The sequence below is a fragment of the Scophthalmus maximus genome, chromosome 17 (genome assembly GCF_022379125.1).
Source record: "Scophthalmus maximus strain ysfricsl-2021 chromosome 17, ASM2237912v1, whole genome shotgun sequence".
NCBI classification, from domain to species: Eukaryota; Metazoa; Chordata; class Actinopteri; order Pleuronectiformes; family Scophthalmidae; genus Scophthalmus; species Scophthalmus maximus.
The window spans coordinates 5,645,322-5,662,639 of NC_061531.1; the positions used below are offsets into that span (position 1 = coordinate 5,645,322).

General features: G+C 46.2%; 1 protein-coding gene across 2 annotated transcripts in view; it reads left to right on the top strand.

The window, feature by feature from the left end:
* The first annotated feature begins 725 nt into the window (after positions 1-725).
* usp43b (ubiquitin specific peptidase 43b) overlaps positions 726-17,318 on the top strand; it is a 52,915-nt gene continuing 36,322 nt past the window's right edge. Inside the window, exons 1-2 of one of the 2 annotated variants that reach the window (XM_035614780.2) lie at positions 726-1,720; positions 7,533-7,679. In XM_035614780.2, the coding sequence (XP_035470673.1) occupies positions 1,076-1,720; positions 7,533-7,679 (792 nt within the window). In that variant the 5' untranslated portion in view covers positions 726-1,075. The remainder of the gene's footprint in view (positions 1,721-7,532; positions 7,680-17,318) is intronic. The other variant, XM_035614781.2, reaches the window with a different exon arrangement.

Genomic DNA, 17,318 nt, shown 5'->3' on the forward strand with positions numbered 1-17,318 from the left:
TGTTTGACAGAACTTTCGCAGTTTTACACCGAACGCGCGACCCCACAGATGAATCTTGTGACCTTTCCCAGGGCCTAAGTTGTGAACCACTGGACTGAACTATCGACTCTGCTCATAAAAATGAAGGGAACAATTAATTGTCACAGTATAACACGTGTCATTTAAACTTCAGGGATATTCAATTTTCTACATAGGAAGCATGTGCAAGCAAGTGACAGTTAATCAATTTTACCTGCTTTGGTGCAAATGACAGTGACAGTGCAATGGTTTAATTAATTTACTTTGATTTTGTTCTCAACAAATTAAACGATGAACACCAGTGACGATTTTCACCTTGGAATAGGTCCTTCATCAAGATCTGATGTGGGATTTAAGCGTTCCCTTGATTTTAGTTTTTTTGAGCAGTGACAGCACTTCAAATCACCAAAGGCTCCATCTCATTTAACGAGGACAGTAAAATGTAACTTATGCTCTGATACAATCCCATTAAGAACCTCATAATGAATCATTCACGTATGTGCCAACTTCGACTTATTTACCTTTATTTTAAGTAGGTTGCATTCAAGTGCATTCGGCTGAGAAGTACTTTCAGTTAAATAGGCTTTTACGCGTCGGTGCCTCAGTAGGCATTGCTGTGTGAAATTCTGTTTCAGTGGCAGCGACATGAATCCAAAAGTGGACAGGGCGCTCTTATCTCCTCCATGTGCCGCAAAAGTGGGAGGGCGCAGTCCCACGGTCGAAGTTGGGCGCGCGGGGCGGGGAGCGCGCAGTGCTGCAGCCCGACGGCGGCGCGGCGCGTGCGGTGGCTGGGCACGATGACGAGATGCTGCCGCTGACAGCGGCGTCGAGGGCGGATAATGAGCGGCTTCAGTAAGTGTTGGGACGGATGGACGGAGGGCCAGTGTCAGCGCAGGGTGGAATAACAGTGCGCTGTTGTTGCTGCTGCTGCCGCCGCCTTCTGGCTCCGGGATGCTGTCACCTCTCCCGCGCGCTCCCCCCTCTGCTATCCGGACAGGGGACACAGGCGGAGAAGTGACCCGCCGGCGTCGGACTTCGCTCAGCTCTCAGCCTCGGGATGGACCGGCGGGGGAGTAGAGGCGCAGCCATGGAGAAACCGCGCAGAGCCGGGGAGGAAATGCCGAAATCGAGGGAGGACGCGCGCAAAGAGAAGAAGCCGAGAGCCGGGAAGCTTTTCAGGAAGAAACCGCTGAGGTCCGTCGGGAGTTTCGTGACCAGGATCGTCAAGACTTTGGGCACTTTCGCCCACTTTGGAGACGCGGACGCGCGGGACGCCGAGGACGACGACGGGGGCTTTCGGACCGGCGCACCTTGCACGCTCAGCGCCGGCTCGGGAGTCCTCCGAGAGGACGCGCAGGTGGCCCGGGACCGAGCGGCGAAGAACGCCGCGGGCGCGTCCGCCTCCGGCTCCCTGCGCGGCGGCCGAGAGAAGCTGCTCTGCCGCTACGGAGACAAGACGCCCGGCGTGCTGGGGCTCAAGAACCACGGGAACACCTGCTTCATGAACGCCGCCGTCCAGTGTCTGAGCAACACCGACCTGCTCGCGGAGTACCTGGGCCTGGAGCGGTACAAGCTGGACCTGCGTCTCACCGGCGCGGACGGGCCGCGGCTGGCCGGGGGAGAGGTCACGGGGCACTTGGCGTCGCTCGTCCGGGCCCTGTGGACCCTGGAGTACACACCGCAGCTGTCCGTGGACTTCAAGGTACACACCGTCTGCAGGTGCTCCAGCCCACGGGCTCTGCAATGATAGCACTTTGGCTGCAGTGATGTAAAGTACAGTATTAAAAGGTGGTGGCAGAATTACAGTTTGAGTATGTCATGCACTTCATATTTGCTCTTACATAATTAGGTCCTTGGGTTGTGCTCCAGTGAAGAATAAGCCACTGTTAGCCAGACATAATCACATGTTATGCCTTCAGTGTGCCATCCACATAAACTGTGAAGTTACCTTCATAAACGTCTTGCATCAGTCGCCGTAATTGCCAACAGCATAGCGACCGTTCTCCTCGTCCTGTGATTGAGAGGCCGCTGCTCAGTGCCACCGCAGCCGGAGGGCACAAGGTCAGCAGGTCACCGACTGAAGGCCCTGTATATAATGACAACCGAAAAATAACAGGTTCACTCTGACAGCATGGTTTTATAAATGGCAGGAGAGTGAGATGATGTTGAGTTAATCGGTCCCCTCGCTCCCTAATTGCCGCACTATGAACTAGACGGTGTTTATTTCCCCTCAGAGCTCGTGAGTGAAGTCGGGTACGGGGGACCGCTGACGTGTACGTCACACGTGTATATTTAGCTGCACTGCTGTTGTGATTTAAAGTGTGTTGGCACAGGAAAGAGATGATTTACTTTCTACTTCTGAAATCTCCCCTTTCCCGAGGATCGGGGGCTGTAATACCGCCGCCCTATCAGGAGGCCCCTCAGGCTTTCTCCCACTCTGCCCACGCTGAAGATAGAGCGAGAGACGCAGCCACACTTTATCTGCCTGCAGCCCTTGGCTCTGGATTTCTCTGAGCCATAGTTCAATGCAAGAAGTAGATAATATGGAGCAGGGAACAAAGGAACTCCACAAAGGATCTATTCTTGGAAATGCTAATTACTCTACTGGAATATCTTGACCCGTACTGTATAGGTACTTGCATGTCCTCTCCCACACGTGAATGCTTAGTAACAAGGAAACCAGAGTTTCACCTGAGATCAACAGGACTGTCAATTTCAACATTTTTTAAATTATTGTTTTCTCTCTGCTGTGCTTTCTGAAAAAAACCCCAACTCCCCTGTTAAAATATATTGGGTCAGCCACAAATTCTTATGACCAAAAAAGACCAAATTCCGATTTTTCATTTCCCTCCTACCTCGTGGGAGTCGTGATGTCAGATATCGTTCAGACAACAGTGAGAATGGAAACAAATTGACAAGATTAAAGGATGGATCAAAAGAAAAGAGCACTCCCCCTCTTATGTGATGGGATGTTTCCTGTGTTAAAGCCCTCACGTGCACACAACACACACACACTGCTGTGCAAGTCCAGAGTTCAAGCAGCATAGACCCACTGAAAAATCCCTGTAGAGTAATACCACAGCTGCCTGTAGGGAGGCATTATAAAATCAGATATCTCTTATGTCTGACGGGCTAAATTAGCTTGCAGTTGTAGGAACTCTAGACAGCAAAAACCTTTTCATAAAAATAACGTCTGAAAAAGATCAATCGTTGATTAAATGTCTGATTAAAGCTGCTGTTCTGGTAGTCCATGATCAGTCTTTGCAGGCCTCTGAAAGTAAGGTGTGTTGTCAGGAGGGCCTCGCAAAGGCCCCGCTGAAGCAGCCCGATGAAAAACACTTAAAATTAGTACCTATACTCGCCCGTGTACACATCACATGAATTTTGATAAGACATGATGAAAGGGCAAGTGTTGAAAGGATCTCTTTTCTGACGATTACCCTTTCAGCAGGGCGTACACCGCGCTGCACATTTAGTCCTAAATGAATAATGTTGCACGCGTACACCTCCCCCGTAAATGTGGGATCGTCCTGGTTTGATCAAAAGTTCTTCAAAGTTAAGGGATCAGCGGCGGCCCCCTCCGTGTCCCGGTGAGGAGACGAAACAAAACAACAAGGTCCTGCCGAGTACCTGGAGCTCTGCAACATTCTTGATGGCTTGTAGGACAAGAGAGGTGGACGGAGGGACACAGTGGGTATCAATCTTCAAGGCAATGCCGTGTTGCGTTACGTATTTCACACTGTCAAAACATTGTCATTATCAATTGTGTCCTGAGCTCACCGCTCTCACAGATGTGTCTCTGACGTAGCAGGTGAAGGGATGACTTTCTTCAACCTGGGAACAGATGTGTGCCTTTGATCTAGACAGTTCTCGTGCGATTTCAAAATCCCCTGGGGAGATGGCGTGTTTGCTCAGAGGGGCCTGGACAGGGACAAACCCTGAAACTCAAACAGTTACTCAATAGCCAATTTATCAGTTTCCATAACAAGAGGCCGGAGAGAGAGAAGGGAGTTAGGGTGAGTGGGCTTGACGACTGAACAGGAATGTCACCCTCCCGAGACTTGCACACTGATGGGCCTATTTAGGAAGATAAATGTATTTTGTGACGGCAGTGGGTCTCACAGCTATGTGACTATTTGCTGTCTCCATTTTGATTTGTAATGGTTACCTATGTTGCCAGTTGCAGTTAAGTCGGCTCTGATTGGCACCGATATAAACAAGACACCCAAGTGGACCCCTTCATTTTCAACCCTTTTCCACTGTAAACACATCGGTCACCTAGCACATTGCTATTGGATCAAACACACAGCGGCCACACGCCTTGTTTTTATACAGTATGCGGGCCACACTCAGCAAGACCCACCCTGACGTCATCCATTGGCTTGTGAGCTGCCGTTTTGAAGCCTCAAGTTTTGCATTTTGACCAGTACCATGTTGTTGTTTTTTGCAACTGGATGTAGAATTGGGGGGTGGGTCTGACTGAGAGCTCGTCCGCCGCGCGCCCACCTACACCTGCAACCATGCACCCATTGGACGGTACCAGCTGTCAGTCATGCTGTATCCACGTCCCGATGCATACCATGCTTTATCGTCTATTTCACTTTAAATGAGACCACAGTTCACAAAACGAACATCACGTTGTATTGAAGAAGACTTGAATCTATGGATTGAGACCATGAACTCATCAGGAAAATGTTTACTGACGTTATAAATCAAGTGAGAAGTAGAGTCACTTTCTCATAGACTTCTATAGAAACTGGCTTCTTTTCGCAAGCAGACAGTCGCCATCTGCTGGTGATTCCAGAGAATACAGGCTTTCAGGCACTCCTGCATTGCCTTTTTTTTATAGACCCGGTGACTACGTCCATTTTTACAGTCTATGATCTATGGTCCTGATGTTTGCTTTGCAAACTAACTGCTAGCCACATTGCATGTCCACTGAGAGTGTTTGAACCTTTTAAAAGCACATGGTCCATGACCAAAGGGTTTCACCCGCAGGGTCAGACACTGACGGGAGCACAGCCTGCAGATGAATTTTGGTCTACACGACAGCTAGCTGGATTCTTTTTTATTGTTGTTGGCTATCCTGTACACATAATAATTTTATTCATTTGTACTAGTTGTGTGTTTAGGAGCCACTTTCCCTGGGTTTTGCATAGTCCATAGACTGTACAGGAAACACCCTGCTGCGGACATGGAGGGAGGCCGGAGATGCGGCCGATTAATATTTTGGTCTGAGATGCTGATGCTAGTGTGACATCCAGTGGCAATGAATATCGTATGTAACATTTACCATGAGGCAAAATAAAAGTAAATAGTGAAATTAACATTTAAAATCGGTGCGTTATCTAAAAGTAATTGTAAAAAATAGTTGAAATAGTTAGCTAGCTGAAAAGGAATGAATAAATCTTTTAAAAAATGTTCGCTTTACTTGGAGTAAATTTAATTGGAAAATGGTTAAAATAGCTCAAACAGTTTAAATAGTTAATGTAGCTGAAATAGCCGAAGGTTTTATAATGTTATATTTTAATATATAATAGTCAGTACTGGCTAAATGATGTAGAGGAAGGTTTGCTGACTTGTGTTGTCTTTATCTTTTAGTTTGATGGTTACAAACTGGCCACTGGTTATTATGACACAGAGAGCAATAAAAAAAAACTCAGGGCATCTTCCATGGCCCCAATTATATCACTGAGACAATTGCCACCTTCAAAAGACTGAAGGTAATTACTATTATTGCTTTGCTGTAATGACTAGGTGCACAACAACCTTGGGGTTATGTGCGTGTCCGTGGTTCATGCTTTATGTCATAGCAATTCTTCAAAACAAGCCCGAGCATCAATTTTAAAAAAGAAAGAAAAACAAGACATATAATATAATGTGCTGCATCATATCTTCTCCAATTAGTCTGATTTAGAAAACCCTTTCGTAATGGCAAATGATAGTTCTTCAGTTTTACAGTGTGGAAGACATTACAGAGTAGTGCAGCATACAGTAAACCATGTTTGCGGCTTGGAAATACGACATCCAGAGAATATATGTTTAAGGTTGCAAATAACTTTGTCCTATCTCTTCAGGTAAAACTGCAGACCACTCAGATGTGTTGGGGCAAAAAGAACAAACAGTATATAGCAATAACAACAGACACATTAGTCTGTCCATTTGCATTGACCTGTTGCTCTGTATTTGATAAGTTTGTCACAAAATATGAAAAGTTATCTTATTAGTCATTGTTAGGGGCCCAGAGTCGGATGACAGCACTAGTCCCTTTTTGACTTCTTGTCTGAGATCTACGAGAGCAAAGGAAGCAACACTTTTCGCTTTCAAGACGAGATCAGAAGAAAAGATTAGAGAACCTTATGGCTCTGCCAAGACTCCACCAGCAGTTTTTCCCTGTTTTGAATTTTTATCTCCACTTTCTTTTTTTCCTCCCATCTGTAATTACATCCCTGTCACTACTCTGAAGATGCAGACCTGGCTCCTCTTCCAATGACTTCTTACTTTTTGCCATACTGAACTTTTAAAGGGGATGTTGACCCGAGCATACCCCCCCCCCCCCCCTTTCTCCATCTTTTATTCCTGTATCCAAGCTCTTCAGCGACAGGCCTCTAGCTTCATCATCACACATCCTACACCATGTTATAGTGTGCAGGAGTCATAAGAGCCATATCACATATTAGTGGATTGGGAAGCCATGATTGCAGTCGTCTGCTATAATCTCTCGTCACTGCCTGTGCTCCTCCGGGCTGCCAGCTGTGGTTCAGGCAGTTAATTCCTGCCTAATTGAGGTGGTTGCCATTCACATCTAAAGTCACATTATGCTGTGCGTGAGCTAAAGTAGTCTTCAACCTACTTTTGAGAAGAATGTCATTCCCACATCGTATTTTAATTGTCAAACATATTGAATGCTTCTTGAGAAGGGAAAGAGGGAAGGAAATCATTTCAGACATTAAAAAGAAATGTCTGCGTCAGACACAGTGTGGGCTGGGTGGAGACAGGGAAGTGTGAACAGAGGTTCGGGAATATTTGCAATTCTAGGATCCCTCTGGTCCGTGGTCCTGTGGAGAAAACCAGAGCAGGGCTGCCCCCAGTCGGGAGCCCCAGTTGTACCAGCGGACACGCCAGAGCTGTCTAAAAGTGTAAACACGGTAGTGCCTGAGATTCACATTATGTGTGAAGAGAATTTTGTGCAAAGGAAATCTTAGCGAAGCTGTTTTAATTTGTCTTTTTCCAAGAATCCATCAACAGCTTTCGACTCTGACAAGTTGTCAGATGATGAAAGCCAGTTAAACTGCCGCTGTTTCGGTTTTTCAGTGAAGTAAAATGGGGCATTACGTGGACAGGATGAAACGATTAGTGGATATCCAAAGGTTTTTAACTCCAAAAAACAGTACTGTTACATCACTGAACAGTTTCCTTTGCTCATAAAAGGCATTTTAATCCAACCACAATGTCATGATTGTGCAACCACAGCAAAGTTACAGTTTCATCGAGTCTGTTTGTCCTCTCTCCAGACGATAGTGTCCAAGTATGGATCGCAGTTCCGTGGTAATTCCCAACACGATGCCCTGGAGTTCCTCCTGTGGCTGCTGGACCGCGTCCACGAAGACGTCAATCTGGCCTCCCACAACAATAACAACAAGACCCAGCCTATCGGAAAGGTAAGACCCCAGCAGTGAATGAGGGAACATTTGTTTCCGCCTTATGTAACATTTTGTAATACCGGTTCTCACTGCATACTTAATTCATGCATATCTAATAAATGACTCTTTGTGATCAGAAACATGAATTCATGCATAATGTATCATGAACCCCTGTGGCTTGAAATATATAGTCGAGGCATGATTAGTTAATTTGATTGCATTGCATCTAAGGGATCAGCATTTTATGAATGTTAACTCCCATACGCAATAAAATTAAATAGTATTATATTTAAGCTTGGTGTCTCAGACCTGTCATATGAAGCTTTGCATTTGGTTTTTCTCCTCCTTTCTTCTATTCACAAGGCCAAATGCTCATCCAGAAAATCAAGACAACACACATTATTATGAAACTAGCGACCGATCTTTAATACGATATACCCCCACTATATGTTTTCTGATGGTTTTCTTGCGGTGGCTCATACTGTATCTCTGTGTTTGTGGTCTACCTGACCGACAGTGTTGTCCAGAAGTGATGATTCCACGGACGGCATCATCCTGGTTATCTCCTCAGAGGTAACCTCCGGGCCTCGGAATTTGTTCAGCAGCGCAGTTTTCATGCCACAAAAACCCGCGTGGCATCCCAGGGTGTGCGACCTTGCTGTGTGTAATGCGTTGCCTGCGGACAAGGAGAGCACGAGTGTGACGATTTGATTTTCTCTCGGCGCGGCTCATCCTCGAGGTATACAGTCGGCCCGTAGGCACGGTGCACACTTGAATGGAACTTTTTACTTCTCTGCTGTGAGCCAGTAAAACAAAATGTCCATGTATTATTAAAAACAAGTTTTTCACCCTTTTTTTTGTAGTTTTATTAGGCTGATGTCCAGTGGCATCATTTATTAGGAGTGCTACACTGGCAGTTGGTGAGTAATTGCAAATAAATCCACTCAGTCATTTCCTGAGGCACAAACTGTTAAAATCTATTCTGTTGTTTGATCATTGTAGGATCGAGATCAGGAAGTCTTATGGCAATGCGTTAGATCATTTAAGATACAACATGCTTTTTTTCTATGAAATCGGCAGAAAAGGCAATGTATTCAGGCAATGCACTGTCAGCACAGTATATCATTACTAAGCCAAGGCCATATTGAAATATATGGCTAGTCTGCATGCTCCTTTTTCTCTAAGTATAGTGTTTGCAATTATCTCTTACTAGGGCTGACGCTCGATCCTTCCAGTAGAATGTGAGACAGACCACGGTTCACCTTCATCGTCTGTGGGTCTCCAGCTCCCTGTATCAAGGGAACTCTTAAACAACCAGTCCCCCAAGTTTCCTCTGTCATTATTGTCCACACAACAATAGTCTGATATCACATGAACTAAGCTCCCATCTCCCTGTGAGCTGAATTGCCCTTTAATTCAGGATGGGAGTGAACGTTGGGATGAGGTGGGGGGGGGCGGTTGGCCGTCTGAACTCTGTCTTTAAGTGCACATGGATCTTCAGAGGACACGACAGGAGACTAGGGCTGGGGAGCTGCTGATAAGGTCTGTCACGGTGAGTCCTCGGCACCCCGGGCTGACTGTCGCCACACCTCGTCAACACCTGAGGAGACGGCGAGGTGTGGAGGACACAACCCTTTAAAAAAAAAAAAGAAAAAAGTGTGGACTTAATCCTTGATCCAGCAATATGAGGGTTTCAGCTTCAGGATAGAGGCATTGAATTTCTTTCTTGTCTGAACAATATCCTATCTCCGATTGGATGAAAGCCATCGTTAACATGTTTGGTCAGTCATTGATCGAGCCGACACAAGCTGGAGTGGACACTAAAGTGAGGCTGACATTAGCCGGTGCCAATAAAGCAGAAGTTGGGTAACTCCATGTTCTAAGATAAGATAAGATAAGATCATCCGTTATTCGTCCCACAACGGGGAAATTTGGGTGGTACAGCGGCAAAGTGGATAGCAGAATCTAAAAAAAAAAGCAATAAGTACGTACAAAATATAAATACTTTATACAGAGCAGTGACAATAATTTCACATGGAGAATAAATATTGCACGGCAAAATACAGGCAATGTAATGATCAATTATCAATGGCATTTTAGAGCGAGATTGTTGAATATTTTAGAAACAGCTCATCAAATCGGTTGTATAAGGTGACATTTCCAACTCGTGTGGAGCAAACTTTACACAGACTGTGAGAGTCGCACCTTAGAACTTTTGTGGCAACACAAATGGGCCCTCTATTTAAAGATGCATTTGTCAAAATCTAAAACTTTAGTGGTTCCTTAGGATCCTTGTAACTTCCAGTGTGTGGTTTTAGCCATGCCAATTACAGTGACATTCATGTTCCCAGAGGATGATCCTGTTAATCCTTTGGTCATCCTCTGACTTTCCCTCTTGTGCCTCTATAAAGTTGGCATTTTTGGGGGATTTTTGTCTTAACAAGTTCAATAAAAATGTTGGTTTTTCAAAAAACCAAAATGCCTGCAGAACTACTGACATTCCCATCAGCCGCAGCAGTACTCTGTGTTCTTGACTAGTTGACAAATGAACTACATCGTGAGCCCGGTAAATTCCTTAAACTTTCAGCATGTGGGCATTGGTATTGAGCAAGTGGCATCCTAACATTAACATTTAGCTCATAGCAGTGGCTTCAGATTCTTGGTCTTGATCATGTACAGGGCAGACGGAAGCTGTGCGTCATCAGTCTGTGTTGTGCAGACATCGGGTTGGTGATCAGCCCCTTCGAGGGTGAGACGCGTTTTTTGTTCCAGAAAATAATTGTATGAAATGTGCAAGTTTAAAAACAGGTTGTGTGCATCGGCTGCAGTAAACCACGGAACAAAGCGAAGCTCTTAATTAACGGTCTGTCTTTGCTCCAACCCTTTTCTGTGGTCACAAGCTTTACCTAGTAACCAAAAAGAATGACACTGCAGGCACGAGGCGTTATAAGATGAGAAGTCTCCCACCGTGTGGACTAAGCTCGTAAAGTATGAATTGTCTGTGGAATGTTAGACCTGCAAAAAGGGCATTGACACAACAATGATAATTGGTCAATAAAGGCTGGAGGTGCAACTTGTAGTATTTGTATTTGTAGCCTTGTTCAATTCAATTCAATTTAATTTGTATAGCGCCATATCACAGCTTACATTGTCTCAAGGCACTTTACATTAGTGATGTCAATATTACAATATTACAGGGAAAACCCAACAAATCCCACAATGAGCAAACCACTTGGCGACGGTGGAGAGAAAAAAAACTCATTTTTAACAGGAAGAAATCTCTGACAGAACCGGACTTGAGTTGCAGGCGGTCATCGTGGTCAACCGGTTGGGGCGAGGAGAGAAATGGGGAAGAGAGGAGAGGTGGGAGGAGAGACAGTAGGAGACGAGAGAGGGAGAGAGGACCGTTGTACAACCGCCGCTTTAATCTCTACCAGGTTTTTGTAGTCTCTCTTTCTATATATATATTAGTTCAGCCCCTTGTTAATATTTTGTGCCATTTATATGGGGCTGTTTAAACCCTTGAAAAAATGGCTAATTATGGATCATTTCAGAAGATTACACTGCTGTAATAGAGAATGCTGCGCGTGAATAAATGTGCCTCGCAGCAAAGCGAGAGAGAGAGAACAAGAGAGAAGCGCCGTGGCCCCTGTCCAGAGCAGAAATATCTTGTGACAGTCGCTCTTATGTTTGTCCAGGCCTGCTGCCATCAGCCAGTGTGGGCTCAGTGCAGACACCGAGCTTGTCATGGATTTCACTTTTTATCAGCGAGGAAACATGCCGTCGGACAGATACTCTGCTTTCTGTCGGGAAAGGGAGGGATGTAATTCGAGTAACTCTGTTTCCTCGTGCATCCTGGTCTGCTCCTTGCGTTATTCCCTTCCCCGGCCCTCCAGTGGCTCTTACATACTGTAACTCTGTAAGAATGTACAGTAAAGCTGTGGTATGCAGGCTGCTATCTCCGCACTTCACAAAGAAGCTTTGTGAAGCGCGGAGAGGGCCTCACCGAGGGCAGGGGGAGGGCAGCCGAAAGGAAAGTGTCTAAATCACATTCCTCTAAACATTTAAGAGCCGTTCACGATCAGATTTTTGTCTGTGGTTTTCTTTTCTTTTTTTTGTTTGTTTGATGTTTGTTTGTCGGTGTACCTGAGTGTTAATCTCCTCTGCCGGCGCCCCACCGGAGCTCTGGTGCTGCTGGCTGCCTGGCTGGCAGAGTCATCCAGGGTCACAGCCAGGCTGACGGGAGGCGTCAGCCCCGTTTACCAGTCCGCGCACGCTCCCACTGACGGCCAGCGAGTTTGCAAGCTCAAATCCTTCGCCGCTGCTGGTCCAGGAGCCTGCGGGCCTTTTTGGTAATTGTTTTTAAGCATGTGTTGTTAGTTACCACTTAGCACAGGAGAGCCAGAGCCTAAAGAAAGAGCCAGACCCCCCTCACGCACACCCACCCACACACACACGCACACACACACACTGCCACACACACCCACCCACCCACCCACACGCACACACACACACACCCACCCACCCACACGCACACACACACACACCCACCCGCACGCACGCACGCATGCACGCACACACGCACACACACACTGCCACACACACTGCCACACACACACTGCCACACACACACGCACGCACACACACTGCCACTGCACTGGATATGAAGTCGCAACCACTGAGTGTCACACTGCTGTGTCATTGGAAAGTTACTTTACTATTCGTGATGGAGGGTGACAGTTCACAATCCTTAACACACACGCGCGCAAACGCATTACGCACATTCGAACATTTTCCGTCGACTCTCCATGGCTTTGACTCATGTGGCGCACATTCTCTCTCGGCCTGAACCTTTATCTCTGTGGAAACAGTGCAAGTGTGAAGCTCTCTCTCTCCCCCTCTCTCCCCCTCTGCTTTATGAATGTGGCTCTTTGTAAGTGGCAGGAAGAAAGAGACACTTGTGCAGCTACAGAGAAGAGAAGAGAGGAGAGGTGAGGCTGAGTTCTCTGTGTGGCAGTGGGTGCGGGGAGTTGGGGCCAGTTGAGCACTAGTGACCAGTGCTTGGAGGAAGGGTCACATTTGAAAATGTATTTCGCTACAGGTGACAGATTACATGCCCTTAAATGTCATTTGTAAGATATTACGTTGGATTAATGAAAGCGAGAAAATGTATTTCAAATACTTTGTATTACTTGAACATTGTCTCGCATTATTGAACCCGGGAGTCACTGTGATGGTGATGTTCCGTCTGGCAAAAGGATGAAGACCCATATCTCTCTCGACCTGATGTGTTCCACAGCGTCATTAGAGAGACGGCCATTAACCAGAGGGGAATAGAACAAGGTGGATTTACAGTTCCACAGATCATTTCGCTTTTATCTCTTTGCCTCGCAGCTAGTCCTCTCAAAGTAACAAAACAAATGGCAGCAGAAGATGCAGCTTTCCCCTCCGTCTACCCCAACCCAAAGATAAGTTATCTCATCTAAGTTTCTGATTTGAAATTACAAAGTTTTTTGAGTCACTGTTCGAAGCGCGCACAGATTTGTCTGCATGCGTGCTTCGACTTAGGCTGTCCCACAGCCGTGAGGCTCATGCTGATGACCGAGCCAAAGTGCCTTTGACAGTCCCTTTAGACGGAGACATAAAAAAGGGAGGGGGGGGGACCTCTCGGGGAATGCACAATGGAAAAATCTGTAAAAGTCTGGCGGTTATTTGACGCGTGTCTGACGTGCAGGATCCGACAGTCATCCTGACCTGTTGAAGCTGACAGTTTGGTCCGTAGCATGCGCTGTCAGGCAACAACCCGCTAAGATTTGTGGTGGTGGTTTTTCCATGACGTATGAGTCACAGAAATGTACCGAGAGGTGAGTCGGAGATGTTCGCCTGCTCTTACGACTGCCAGTAGGACTGGAGTTCACTCGTGAATCCATTTTGTCAAACAGGCAGGGGCACCAGCAAGTCGTCTGGTTCTCCACCCAAAACACAACCCTTTTGTCGGCAGTTTTCACTAGGCCATTATTTCACAAATTATGGCGATTTAACCAAGAATCTGTGAATAATCGATGTATCCGATTGAAGATTAAACTCGGACAATATAATAAAGATAAATAGGTGATTCCCAGCTGCACAGTGGCCGTCAGTAGGTCTGCACTGTTACTGTGTAGTCAGAGATACACACCGTCTTCTCGATGTCGCAAATCCTGGTCAACAACCACAGTGTGGCCCTTCTGAGTCGTACTCCCTCCCCTTCCTCTACCTGGAGATTTGATCTGCACTACGTGGGCAGAACAAGTACCGAAATTAGACACGCATCCAGACAGTGACCCAGACATTGAACCAAGATTTCAAATTTAATTTCTTTTCACTTATTTTCCCCCCCCCCCGTTGTATTCACCTGTAAGGGCACGCCTATCCCCACTCTGTGTGTGTGTGTGTGTGTGTGTGTGTGTGTGTGTGTGTGTGTGTGTGTGTGTGTGTGTGTGTGTGTGTGTGTGTGTGTGTGTGTGTGTGTGTGTGTGTGTGTGTGTGTGTGTGTGTGTGTGTGTGTGTGTGTGTGTGTGTGTGTGTGTGTGTGTGTGTGTGTGTCGCTTCCCACTCCAGTCAGGGCGAGATGCGAACGGCTCTGTAGTGACTCTTGTGTGTTTTCTGCTGCCTGTGTGTTTCCTCCCTGCTCTGCCTTTGGTTCTGTCGGCCCTGCCAGGCTGAAATGGCTTCCTGTGGCTCGGAGCCACCCAGCTGGAAAAGCAGCTTGAAGGGGGGGGGGGCTGAAACATGACCTCTGTGTTTGAGGTCACACCACCGACCCAGATCAGTGTTGATTGGCTTTCGGGCCTTTGGCTCCCCGACCCCAAACACATGCTGAGATGAGAGTGATGATGTAAGTCTAAGATCGACGTATCTATATATAATCTGTCAGTCATGGAGGTTGGATTTGAGGCTGTTGCTTCCTAAATAAAGGAGCTGGTTCTCGTAGGCTTGGTGTTAAACTGGGACTGTCTGGCTGCTCTAGACAACGCAATGCATCACCTCTGGTTTAAAGAACAGTAAAAGGACATTTTTATAAACTGCCCTCGAGCTCGGCGTGGAGCCCAGCCCAGAAAAAGTTTCCTCACTAAGTGTGCGGAGGGCTTTTAAATAAAAGGAAACAAGGTGACTTTTCGCTTTTGTGTGCGTGTAAGCGTTCACTGAGTGGGGTCTAATCACTTACAACATTGAAAAGTCACCAGTTAAAAGTTTAAATCGGCAGCATAAAACCCCTCCGTCTAGTTCTGCCGAGAAATGGAGTCAAATCAACAGACTAATTCTTTGTTTAATACATAGAAATGCCCGCACACATACAAATTATCCCCCGACCCGCTGCGTCTGATTGGCAGACAGCACCGACCCCCGGCAATTTAAGTGATTCAGATTTGCTGAGTGGAGGCCTTCCAGAGAGTGTGTCAATTCAATTGCCCGAAAAACCCGGCCGGCTTGAATGATTTAAAGAGTTGTTGATGGGAATAATTTAAGCAGGCAGGCATGCCTTGTCACGCCAAGTCCAGTTTTTAATGTGTTATCTTGAGTTCAAATGAATCCGCCCGTGAAAGATGAATGGATCTTTATCACAAAGCACTGATTATCAACCCGACCTCAGCGCGGTTTAGAGAATGAGCTTCAATCAACGCGGCGATAGCGAAATGTGTATTATACATTTGAACCCTTATTAACTTAACCCTTTCCTTGCGTGGACGTATTTGTTGCTTGTGACAGCCATTCATAACCGGCAGGTACCAGAGGCTCCTGTGGGTGCAGTCGTTTCATCCCCATCTGTCACCGGCAGCAGCCACAGGAGCAGGAGGGTAATAATAAAACCTCATCAGCTCAGGAGGGCGACCGGCCTTCATTAGAATTAATTTCTCCCCACAGCATTCTCCCGCTGCGCTCGTAAAGGTGGGATAAATCTTCTTAAGGGCCGTCTCACAAAGTCATATTCGCCAGCAGGGTTTGTCCTCAGTTTTCAGGCGAATACTGTTTGAACAGTCTGTGTTTTATATCCTGTGTCGTGTCCCCGTACAGCCTCCGTGAGCTACGACTGGCTCCACTGCACCCGCACGGCTCACATGTCTTTGATATTTAATACGCTGGCTCAGGAAAATTAACGGCTATTACGGCCTGATTGTTGGTCGTATTCGAATTGAAAAAGTTTTGTCATTAATCACATGCACAAAAGAAGCCTTTTCTCTCCAACAATACCCGTTACAGGCTGTCTGTCAATGAGCACTACTTCCTTTTTCCAAATGTAAAATCTGCAAACCTCTGGGTGGAAATGATTGCGATGTGTAAGCAAACATGAGGCTTTAACCACAGATCATTTCTTAGATGAATAATAATAAAGTGGTGTCCTCATACATAATGCAGGTCCACCAAAAGTGTTCTTGCATTTCAAATTTGGAACACTGCATTCGCTGAGCCGTTCTCTTTTGTCGAGCTTTGTGAAGAAGAAGAAGAAGAAGAAAGACACCGTCTGTCTATACTTGCTCAGGAGAGAACATTTACATTTTTGTGCGTGTGTCTGCTCTGCCTACACACCAGTTATATACCGTGTTTTTGGATGACCATCCAGTGTTTCTTAAAAATGTAATAGAATCTGTTCCAGCCAAAGTTTCAGTTTGAAATGTAATTATCGTGATGTAGGTGGAAGAATACCTGCTCCGTTTCTTTCTGCCCTCTTTTATATCTCTATAGCAAATAGGCGTAATCAACAATTCAATTAATAAGCTCAGTATTGCTCCTGATGCGCTTCGTCCCTGCTCATCATCAGTTCTTGTGTGTGAGACAAGATTTCGGATAATGGACGAAAAGACAATCCTGGTCAAGTTGCAAGTTCACTACAGGCAGGACGTCTTAAAGGCAGCCGGTCAAACTCCCGTCTATACCTGTGAGCGATTTCGAGCCTCCCGTCCGTTTCTTGGTAGGAAACAGTGGGAACCCAGCAGGGCCTGTAAACTGAGATGGACTGAGAGGACGAGCGGCTGTGAACCACTCTGTAAGAGACTGACTAACACAGAGCACATTCTTTTCCTCCGTCGTCGTTCTGTCTCCATGACTCACTCTTAGGTCAGATTATCTGTGGTTAGCTTTTTGGTTTAGTGGTTGTCATGTTCAGTATCACTCGCAACACCCCTATAAAAAAAAAAAACCAAACGCCAAAAAGAAATTCCTTCTCATCCAAAGCTTTTGGCCCATGATAAACAGGATACCAGCAGAATACCAAAGTTCTCAAATCAGACTGAACATTTACGATACTTGTGCTGATCAGATGGAACCATACTGTTTTGTTCAGATTTCTTTTTTACGCTTATTCGGAGTCCAGTTCGAAACTTTTGGGTGAGTTTGACACCAAGTGGATGAAAACGGAGTGGCAATGTGTAATTTGTGAAAGTATAATTGGAAATTATTGAAGATAAATCAAAAACTGGGTCGTTGCTCAGGTCCCTCTTTAGCAGGAGTTGCTCAACTCCTCCTGACCACATGTTGAAGTTTTTCTGAAGCTCCAGAGGAGTGTATATGATGATGATGATGTGTGTGTGTGTGGGGGGGGGGGGGGGGGGGGGGGGGCCCTACTACGAACCCTTTAAACAAAGGGCTAACATCAGTCTCAGAAGCTGTTGGGAAACT